The 11,047-nt window shown below is 38.2% G+C and overlaps 1 protein-coding gene across 2 annotated transcripts; it reads right to left on the reverse strand.

Annotated features, from left to right (window-relative positions):
* Positions 1-377: 377 nt before the first annotated feature.
* Positions 378-10,905, reverse strand: ZCCHC4 (zinc finger CCHC-type containing 4). Of its 2 annotated transcripts, XM_054633157.2 has the most exons (13): positions 10,781-10,905; positions 10,477-10,595; positions 8,875-8,957; positions 7,906-8,181; positions 7,328-7,408; positions 6,941-7,013; positions 6,306-6,456; positions 5,699-5,799; positions 4,375-4,496; positions 3,717-3,792; positions 3,167-3,218; positions 2,328-2,472; positions 378-610 (listed from the first exon to the last, which is right to left on the reverse strand). In XM_054633157.2, exons 1-13 carry the CDS (start codon positions 10,866-10,868, stop codon positions 487-489), a joined length of 1,491 nt encoding a protein of 496 aa, XP_054489132.2. In that variant the 5' UTR covers positions 10,869-10,905; the 3' UTR covers positions 378-486. The 2 variants fall into 2 exon arrangements, with proteins under 2 accessions (XP_054489132.2, XP_077033765.1); XM_077177650.1 differs by lacking the exons at positions 378-610; positions 3,717-3,792 and having other exon boundaries at positions 2,333-2,472.
* Positions 10,906-11,047: the final 142 nt, after the last annotated feature.

An 11,047-nucleotide genomic window follows, 5' to 3' on the forward strand; every position in this document is an offset into this window, starting at 1 on the left:
GTATTACTATTTTTATAACCATTTTATTACTATTAAACTTTTAAGATTTTAAAAACAAGTGATTGGCATTTTTCACAACTGTAACTGAGACCGCATTCCTAGAACTCTGTGCCTTCCCATCACCTACTCTCACTTCCTCCCTTGCCCCAAATCCTCCAATACCAACATGAAACCAGAGCATCAGCCAGTACCTCACCTCTCAGTGAGACCCATAACATCCAACACCCACCAAATCAGACAAACAGCTAATCCTAAATACAAAATTATCACATTATACAAATACATGGTAAGGGTTGTGATAGTTCACTTAGCTATTTTGGGGTTGCCTTTTTTTTTTTTTTGGTACCAGTAATGATGTATAATAAAGGAACTGTCACTTGAGTCAATCAGGTTTTATTCTGGATGTTAGCACTTACATTTTTAGAAAATGGAACAAAAGGCTGACAATAAAAAAATAAATGAGCAACTATGCAGCAGCAAGAAAACTCATGTCTTTTTTTTCTTATTCTTTACTTTCCTCTTGGAGAATATAGCATGTTTCACAGCTAATCTTTTACAGATCCCCATTTTTATTCTCTTTCGAGTTTTCTGCCCTTTCTTTTTGTCAGGTCTGTAAAGCAAAAAAAGGAACATAGAGATTAGAATAAAATGAAAAACACACTTCTCTGTACAAATACATTTGCTGGTATTCTAAATGAGTATATTATGTGTGCATTATGAATTATGTGGCAGTATGTGAAGTACTGTCACAAAAAGGACAATGAACATTACATCTCAAAATGTTATGGTCTTTCAACTTCAGAAATCTGTCCACTTTATTGCCATTATACATTCATTTTATGTATTTATTCAGCATTTAAATTTACACAGATATTGAAAACAAGAAACTCATTCACTGAGTACAAAAAAGCACACAGAGTTTCATGCTGAATATATAATGCATGCATATATAATAGAAAGACTTAGAAGAAAGTATGTGAAGTTTAAGACCAGTAGGAAGCATCCTGCAATTAGTACAGGACCTAAATACAACTAGCAAGTGGATTGTTTTCTGTCTCTGACAAAAGATGTCATAATGCAAAACACTGAGTAATTATAACAACCATACAAAATTTTTATTAGAAAAAGAAATCTAAGTTATCTTCTGCAATGAATCAGCAAAAGAAATAACTGATGGCCTGAAAGTACTAAAACCACTCTAGCATAACTGACAGAACAGTATCCTCCTTGATAGAAAAAACAGGTGAGGTTTCATGAAATTCTTTTAGCATTCTTTTTAATTTTTTAGTCAAGAAAAAAGAAACATTAAGAGATTTAATTTTTTTTTTGAGAGATATATAAAATGAAACCTTTTTTACTGCTTTTTGTGTCTAATATTCCCTAAGCAAAACCTGGTTTAGTATCAGTAGGATATGAAGCAATACACCTGTACCCATCTGCCATCCAGCAGGCATCTAATGAGTCTCTGGATACTGATCCAAGAGGATAATGGTCTGAGTCTCACTATGTAACACAGGTACAGCTTTGGGGAGGGAAAATTTGCCTTCCACTGCTACAGCCATTCAAGTCCAAAATCACAGAAAAACCCACTACTCTGGAGAGGAATTAATAAGTGCAATCAATTATCCTGAACTGGAAAGACTGAGCCATCTGCTGGATCATCTCTTAGCAAATCCCCTTTCCTCTTTTCAGTTAGTTCCATCTGAAAACATTCATAATGTTTTCACACACCATTCACTTGGCTCTCTGATACATACAGGTATGTGTACAGTGTTGTTCTGTATGTAACAAAAGGAAAATCATGGAAGAATAAAAGTACTCAATGTGATCCTCATTAATGGTGGAGATTTAGATCATACTACAAAAAGCACCTGAAGTACCAGAAGGAAAAAAAGCAGAATATGCTACAACAAAGCAAAAGAGACAGGAAGCAATAACTAGTGACTCTTAGTGACTCTTATTATAGGGACTCTTCTCTCTGCCCTTTCATGAGGAATTCAAAGGGGATAAAAGTGTTCCATTACTTCAATTTTCAGTCATCTTGACAGAGCTCCATGCAGCAGTCACCAAGTTTTCAATTCATATAAATCAGTTTTGAAAGAAAACCCACAGACAGGGAATTGGGAGCCCCAGTAAGTGACCTGCCTTTTATCCCACCCTCCCTTCAGTATATACTCCCCAGCAATGCAGCAAGTGGGCAATAGGGAAAGCTGACATCAGTAATACCTAAAGTGGAAAATCATCTCTTTCTGAACAGATTGCCTGCCATAAGATCTCATCTCGTTGGAATGCTGTATGTCACTGTGTTAATGCAGTATCACACTTACTGACAAGCTGCTCTGCTGCGGGACAGACTGGGACAGGCACTGCGCTTGTGACCTGCCTTGCCACAAACGAAACAGCCACTGTCAGTCTTCTCACAGCTGTGCTGCTGAAGAGTGCAGCACTTGCAATTGTTACAGTGAAACCAAGCTGCAAAATAGATAACATGATTTATGATCTTGGAGAAGTTTAAAACGAACATTCTGAAACTAAGCTTTAAACACAGGCCACATTACCAGGTGTTTAATTCTGGATTAGCTTTACAAAGATAGATGTGGTCACTTTCTGATCCCTTAGCACATTACTAGACATACTGTCAAATTAAGTGTGAACTATTTTGCCATTAGAACTTTTATCCTGTGTGTCATCTTCAAAACAAAAATAGTGCAGATGTTACAATGTACTCAGATATTTTGATTGTTGTAACAGTAACAAAGATAATGGCTTCAGCAATTTATACAGAGGTATAAATGCAACTAAATTTGTGCATGAAACATAATTTTATCATGATCTCTCAAACATTTTAGTACTTGCCTACTTGTTTAGGAAATTAAAGTTTAGAAAATTAGGAAATACTTATATGACAAATGGAAATATTTCTGTTTTGCCATGATAAATATAAATGGGATTTAGTGTGCCATGGCAAGAATTTATTCCACTTCTACACAGTGCAAGTACAGCTAAACTAAAGAATAGTAACTTGTGTGAAATTGAGACTTTTTGTATTCTATGTCTTCTGAATTACATTTTACTTCTTTCACAGAATATTTTCTCTTCTGGTTTGGAATTTCAGTTTCTTTGGACTAAATGTACTTTTATTTAGAAAATATTTTTCTGTACTTACAGGGCTTTACACATTTTTTGCAAAGAACACAATGTTTCCATCGTCTGCCATCCTACAAAAGGCAAATAAATGGTTTTGTTTATTGAACCCCCCACTGATTCTATCTTAAAATAGAACTACTAGTGTACAGTCCCCACTGTTTACAGGAACAACTCCTCTGTAAGAAGGACTGTGAGTCAGAAACAACAGTCCCGAGAATCTGTGAAAACCACAGATGAAATTTTGAAATTTAGCAAGTTCTACAACTTAAAAGCATGAGCAAAAACGCATGTGTCAACAGACCACAGCTGGGTAAGCTCTGGTCTAAGTGGCAAGCAGCAAACTTGTCCTGTTCTCTTTGCAACACAAAGGAATTAGGGAAAGAGAAATTAATTCTCAGTGGGTTATGGAAGATGTACTGTGAAGGTAATAATAAATCTGTGAAACTGAACTGCTGTGGGTTTCCCATGGAACCCAGTATCAGAACAGGTTTTTACCAAAGCAAGTATTACAGAGGTTGTTATCTGACTACTGCTAAAACTTCCATTCAGAAAGAAGTGAAAATACTTACTTTTGATGTACATGAATTGCATATCTCACAGTGCTGGTTACCAGAACTAACATATCGTTGACATACACTGCAAAATCTGGGGAAAAAGATGTACTGGTCCCCTATTTGTTCACAAAACAATTAATTTTATACAACCTTAACCACTAATATAAGGACTGCAAAATCGCTTTGTTGAATTAAAAATTCTGTCTTTGCTGCACAAATGAGCACTTAGGCCATTTACACACAGTACATCGACACAGTAAAATTCAGGTCAAATTATCAACAGCATCAGTAGTAAATGAAACTAAATTTCTCTCTCCTTGATGCTTGTCTTACAAGTTCGTTTTTTTAGTACTGTATTAACAGCTGATTGTCAGACATAGCTGTAAAATTGTCTTGTAGATGTAAGACAGTATTTCCTACAGACAAAATAAGGAATCTCATAATTCCACACTGAAAAATTTAAATGTCTTTTTAGACATTTCAGCTCTCCTACACATTGTTTATATAATATGCAACTTTAGAATGAGACAGAAAAATGTGGTCTTAAGGCCGGCATCCAAGTTAGGCAAGACACTATGGAACAGCACCATCCCAAACTCCTTTGGAGACTTTATGCCCTAATTAAGAAAAAAGACACTCTTTCAAAAGTCACCTGAGCATTAATATATCTTACCTATATCCCTCTTCTTCAGGAAGCACAATCATACTGGGGGTAAGGTTTGTGAAAATACGGACAGGAGACTGTCTACGACCTGTCTTGCCATGTTTATACAGTGCATGATTATCATAGTCTACCTAGAAAAATAAAACCATAAAAAAGATTCTTAAACTGAATGCCAAGCACAGGCAGAGCTGTTTACATATTTATTATCTTTATAAGTGCCTTATGAAATCTTCGTGTTTATATACAAGACTCTAACCCCAAATCAGATTACAAATTATACATCAAGTTTTTTGTCTCATTTACCTGTAAATTTGTGCAAACATAGTATTAGGCTAGACTCACTACAACTCAATAATCATATTGTATTTATTCCTTTTTGCTTGTTTGCATGGGATACGTAAGATAACACTGCAGTTGATTACAAGAGCAACCTGCTGTAAAAAAATGATCTATACAGCTTGGCTTGTCAGTACAAGAGATGACATCTTAACCTATCTCAGAGAAATTACAAAGTTGCAAATCCAATCAGCCTGCTTTTTCCAGCACTGCCTTCAGAGACTTGTCACAAAAACTCTCAAGGAATGCAGAGTCTAGCCTAGCATGAGTTTTCCATTTTCTTCAACAATTTTCATTCTACAAGACACACTGTTCAGAACATCAATGCCAAAATTCATGCAGAGTTGTTACATGAAAAAATAAACCTGTAGTATCATGAATACCCATGACTGAGCTGTCAAAACACACTGAAGTAGGTGTGCCCAAACTATGCATAGAATGGATACAATACTGAAGAAGCTGATGCCAGATCATTGCTTTATCACTGACAAGTTTACTTATTAATTCCAAACATTTCCATGATTGCAATTCTACTCTGATCCCAGTAGTTTTGGAGATGAAAGACCTTAGTTTTGTAATATATATATATATTTTTTTTTAGGCTGGGCACTACCCACTGACATTTAACATCAGTGAAGAATAAAAATACTCTTCATTTGTTATGTACATTTGTTATTGAGCACACTCATTATGTACTCAACATACAAGTTACCTCTCACCTTTGCAACAAGCACCTGTCACAATTAGTGCAAATTTGTTATACTGAAAGCCTGCCAGAAGAAATGAGATAATGGATAAATGACAGATGAGTTAAAGATACATAATAGGAACATGATCAAGTTATCACAGATACAACTAATAGAAATACAGAATCCAGGCTTCACATAAACAAGGCCCAGCTACAGAGAAGCACTGCCACTGCACCTGCTTTCACTCATATTCCTCTCACATTGCACACAGCTGGTATAATTAGCAGAGTCACTGGGTTCAGCCATACCTGGTAATCCATCATACTGAAGCTCGGGAAAAAGTCAAGAATGCGAGACTCAAAGAAGTATGGAAATATCCAGAACATGGGCATCTCTCTGTTGTCATGACCTAGTAATGAAAAAACTTTGGTGTACATAGGAGAAAAACATAGTACATGTAGCATGAGAAATTTACAGTGAACATTCCAAATACATAAACGTGGATATGTACATCATGCTGGGCAGAAGATCTCTTAGGCAACAGAAAGGTTTGGCATATTGTACATGTGGAGATGTAAGTGCCATGTAATTACACTCTTGACATCCACTTAGGTTGCTAAGAAAATATACTGGTTTGATAGCTTATTTTTCTCTACCTTTAAAGCCCATTTTAATTGCAAAGTAGATTTGCAAAAAAAAAAGGGAAAAGTTTTTAAGACAGACTTTGAGAATTGGGCATTACTGAACTAAAAATATCAGGAGAGTAAATCAGGTACATGATAGTTCATCTTTAGAAATTATAACATGAGGATGCTCACATTCACCTGAGTAGCAAAAATTACAAACTTATAAATAGGTACTTTTTACTTAAAGTGGTGTTACAGCACAAGCCACCCATCTGGCTGTAGTACATACCTTCTTTTTCTGTCTCACTCCACATTGCCATCAGTTTTTTAAAACTAGAAGCCAGTGCTTCCACTAAACCTCCAAATGGGGGATCAGCTACCATAATGACTCTTTCACCATTCTCTTCACACAAGAATTTCCTGCAAGTTTCACGTGCAGCCTGTAAGAAACAGAGGTTAATTCCCAGAAATCATTATTCAAGAACTGTAAACATTGTCTCTGGTAATAAACCAATCACTGCAGAAGTTTCAACTATGATGACGGAACTTTGCTTCCCTCTTGTGGAGGTGAATTTCCTCTTGGGTAGCATTAAAAAAAAAAAAAAAGCCACAAAAAATGCACCTAGATTTGAAGGACTGAAAACAAGTGCCCTGTTCAGCTAACATATAAAACATTACTGAAAATCAAAGAATGAAACTGTCTCCTTTCCAGTAATCTCTTCCATTCAATTCAAAGCTGACTATTACATTTATGCTAACTAATGCTGTTTACACACCTTAATTGCTGCTTCTATTAAAATGTTCTTAATTAATTCATGTTTTCCCATGATGTTTTCTACTAGAGTAGTCATGAGTTTCCTACAAAATTCTGCATCAACAACATGCACGTTTTTACCAAAGCACTCAATAAATACTTGACCTTACCTCTCCACCAAAAAAATGATGATTGAACATGTTGTAGTGGCAAAATTCATCCTCTGTGTAAAATTGTGAATACCTGTAAAATAAGTTTTGATAGGAGTAGAAAAATATAAATAACGTTTTGTCTATCCTAGGATAGGATATTTAGAGTGAAAACAAACCTCAGGAGAAACATCATGTTTGGGTTCTGATTACTGACAACACATACCAATACTGAGAAATTATTAAGTATACTTACTTTTCTCATCAATTGGATGCCATTTGTGTATGCATACAGGAACAGAGATACAGAGACAAGAAAGGGAAAACAACCACCAATTTATCTCTTAAAGTAAGAACACCCATCTTTGTATATGTTCTTCAGATATGTAAACATTTGTTAAAACCTACCTGAAATCAATATCTAGCAGAAGGCCTCTAACATTGAATTCTTCTTCTTGTGATGCTTTTGACTGGATCATTTCATGAAGCCTGAAGTATAATTGGAAGAAATTTAACACATAATGACCAACTTCAGAAATGATCTAGCAAGACAAGAATGCCTGGTACTTTACTAAACATAATACAAAGAGATAGAGAAAACTGAGGACCCTAAACTTCAGTGATTCCGTTTGGCCTGTACTCCAAGTTAGAAAAATAGGTTAGTCTTGAAAGATGACAAGTCAGTGGAGTCCCCTGGATCACCACACACAAAAAATCACAAGGTAAGAAACTCAATGTCACTTCCATAACTATCATAGATAGTATGTGAAGTGTGTATGTGTGTTATTGGCAGTGTTGCCACAGTCTTCTCTGGTATTTTAAGATTTTAAAGCTAGACCCCACTAAATGCTTGGATAATCCCAACTAATAGAGGCTCACCAATAGTGAACCTCTTATGGGAAAATCATTGACTATAATCATTAGTAAGCTGTACAGCTTTGAGACAGAAATACTATGTGAAAGTGTAACAATTCTCAGTGATGTACCTGGGTGTTCCAACAGAGAGGACTCGTCTGAATCCTAAATCTATAAGGAGATTCAGTAGGAACTGGCAACTTCTGTCTGTAAATAAATACTGTGCATTTGTTTTTTTATTCTCCAGCGGATACAGAAGCTGACTTGGATTTTTCAGCTGGGCAGTGGTGATATCACACAGGAGCTGGTGATCTGAATGTTTTTTCCATTCTGCTGGCAAAAGCAATTGCTGGCATTCCTGGCAAAACCTCCTCTTTGATAATGGCAACAGAACAAAATTCTTGTACCTTTAAATACAAAAGACAATAGGGAACAAAGTTTGGAAAAAGCCTCTCTCAAAGAGGAAGGGAAGCTATGGAGGGTTTTTTTTATATTTTAGGAGTTCAGATACTTAAACAGACAATGCAGTTTACATTGCTCTCACAAAACTCCACAAGAATGAAGTATTATTTCTAAAAAAAATTTCAAAGGACACTTTGAAATGCATAAAATATTGCCACCAAATATACTGGGAATCTCCATAAAATAACTGGATTACAGAGTGAAGACACCATCAACTATCAGCAAAGTCCTGTATGTTTACACATGAAATTCAGGCATCACTTGTTACTATGTTACCTTTGCTTCTTTTCACAATGTTAAGCCTGTTTCTTTTGTAGACTAAAGTCAGGAATAAATCTTTTTTAACAGAAATTACTACTGACCTCTTGTAAGCACACTATGAGCACTAACACAGGAATAACTGTACATACCCCCAGAAAAAACCCCAATGCCCTCCCCCCGGTTTCTGGGATGAAAATACCATGCTCTAGTTCAGTGTTTCAGGCTATTTCCTTTCCATTGCCATACAACAATTCTTATTTGCCCAAATTCATCTTTTCATATTTTAAAGAATCTTGAAATGTTATCCCTACATTCAGAGTACCTAAACCTACCTATATTACTACATCTTTACTGCAGAAAATATACATTAACAATACCTGTCCACATTCTGTCTGTGTGTAAAACAAGGCTGCTGACTTCTATTATATTCTTCACGTGCTGCAAGTCTAGCTTCTGACACCTGTAAAATTTGCATACATGAAAAGTTATAAAACTAACAGCTACTGCTGTGTGTGGTACATCAAATCTCAACATGAAAAAAGGGTGCATCAAATGTCTCATGCTTTAGCTACTTAGCAAGGAGAAATGATTGCTTTTGTTGTTTCAGAAGAACAAGTATGTCTGCAGCACAGGGGCATGCTGCAAAACAACACAAGCCTCTCGTTGTGAATTTAAACTATGCATTTCATTCTCCTATCACATGTAATACTCAGAGAAAAATTCAAAAGGTGATTTTGAGGAAGACAGAAAGAGACATCCTTTCCATTAATGTGTGCCAGCAGTTGTGGTCCCTCTGAAGAACTATGATCTGATCCTGATAAGCTGATGACAGTAGAAATGTTGCCCGAGTTTTTAGTGTGAAATCACTTTTAAGGCACGACAGCTCCTTGTTATGATCTGCACCTGAGTCTTTTAACATTTCAGTCTCTCACACTCTTCTCTGAGTCTTCTATCTTGTCCCCACAAGACATACTCATGGTTTCACAACAGTTTCAAAACATTTGGTCAAAACTTATGGAACTGTTTTACTTAAAGAGACAACAGTAAAATTCAATGCAAGAAAAGACATCATAATACAAGTGATATTCAAAATGAATGACAAAGAGAAATTGCTGCAGATATTCTGAGACTACCGAGCACCATGCCAAGCCCCACCATCTCAGCATTTTGTATACCCCACTGTTGTTTGTATCCAATAGATTTTATCTGTCTTAATTAGGGGAAACAAGGGCATCTTGGGATCAGAAGTACCCAATTTTGTTCAACATTGCAAAGCATTGGCAAACTTCCTATATGTTTTGGCAATAGAATAACAAATGCCAGGTTTGCTCAAAATGCACACAGCCTTTCTTGAAAGCTGTATTTGAAACATGTTCTCCTGACAGAAATAAGTGCTCAGCTAAATATCAATTATTACACCAAGTTTAGAAAATAGGACTTACCAGAGATTTCCACAATAAAATATACCTTTTAAATTGCTAAAGAGAGAAAAAAATCGCCAATGTTTTATAAAACCATAGCATGACTTGGGTTGGAAGGCACATAAAGATCATCTAGTTCCAACCCTCCTGCCATGGGTAGGGGCACCTCCCACTACACCAAGTTGCTCAGAACCCCACCCAGCTTGGCCTTGAAGACTTCCCGGGATGGGGCATCCACGGCTTCTCCTGGTAACTCTTCCAGTACCTCAGCACCCTCACAGTAAAGAATTTCCTAATATCTCATCTAAACCTCTCCTCCGAATGCTCAAAGCCATCACTCCTTGTCCTTCCACTACACGCCCTTGCAATAAGTCCCCCTCCGGATTTCCTGGAGCCCCCTCCAGGTATTGGGAAGCTGCTATCAGCTCTTCCCGGAGCCTTCTCCACGCTGAATAACCCAAACTCTCTCAGCCTTCCCTCACAGGGAAGATGCTCCAGGCCTCTGATGACCTTGGCAGCCCTGAGTCTTTAGCATAGCCTTCAGCAGTGCTCTCTTACCTTCTCATCTTCCCACTGGAAAAAGTTACAATCCTTTCTATCCCTACAAGCCGAACAAGCATAGAATCTTCTTCCTTCCTCTTTTCCTTGGCTGGTCTTCACAAACAGAAGTGCAGGACCTAGGGACAAACGCGAGGATAAGATAACACAGGGAACACCTGCAGCCCTGTTTCACTGCTCCGCTGCAAGAGCCGAGCTTCCAGAACACGGCCTCCGCAAGCCTGCAGCAGATCAGCCCGCGCCGGGAGCGCAGCGGGAGCTGAGCACAGGGACGCTGGGGAGATGAGCCCCGGGCCCGGCTCACCGTGAGGGCAGCAGGGCGCGCCGGGCGCCGGCCCGAGCAGGGCGAGCGCTGCGGGCCGCGGCCGCTCCGGGCCCGCCGCCGCCGCCATGGCCCCGCCTCCGTCCCGACGGGCACCGCGCGGACGGGCGGGCGGGCGGGCTGGTGGCGCCCCCCAGCGGAGCGGCGGTCCCGCGCAGAGCCCAGAGCAGGCCCGGGGCCGCGGGCAGCCCCACACACAACAGCGCTCATTTATTGATAAACTGCTCGGACAGAAACAGCCAGGGTGAG

The sequence above is a fragment of the Agelaius phoeniceus genome, chromosome 4 (assembly GCF_051311805.1).
Source record: "Agelaius phoeniceus isolate bAgePho1 chromosome 4, bAgePho1.hap1, whole genome shotgun sequence".
NCBI lineage: Eukaryota > Metazoa > Chordata > Aves > Passeriformes > Icteridae > Agelaius > Agelaius phoeniceus.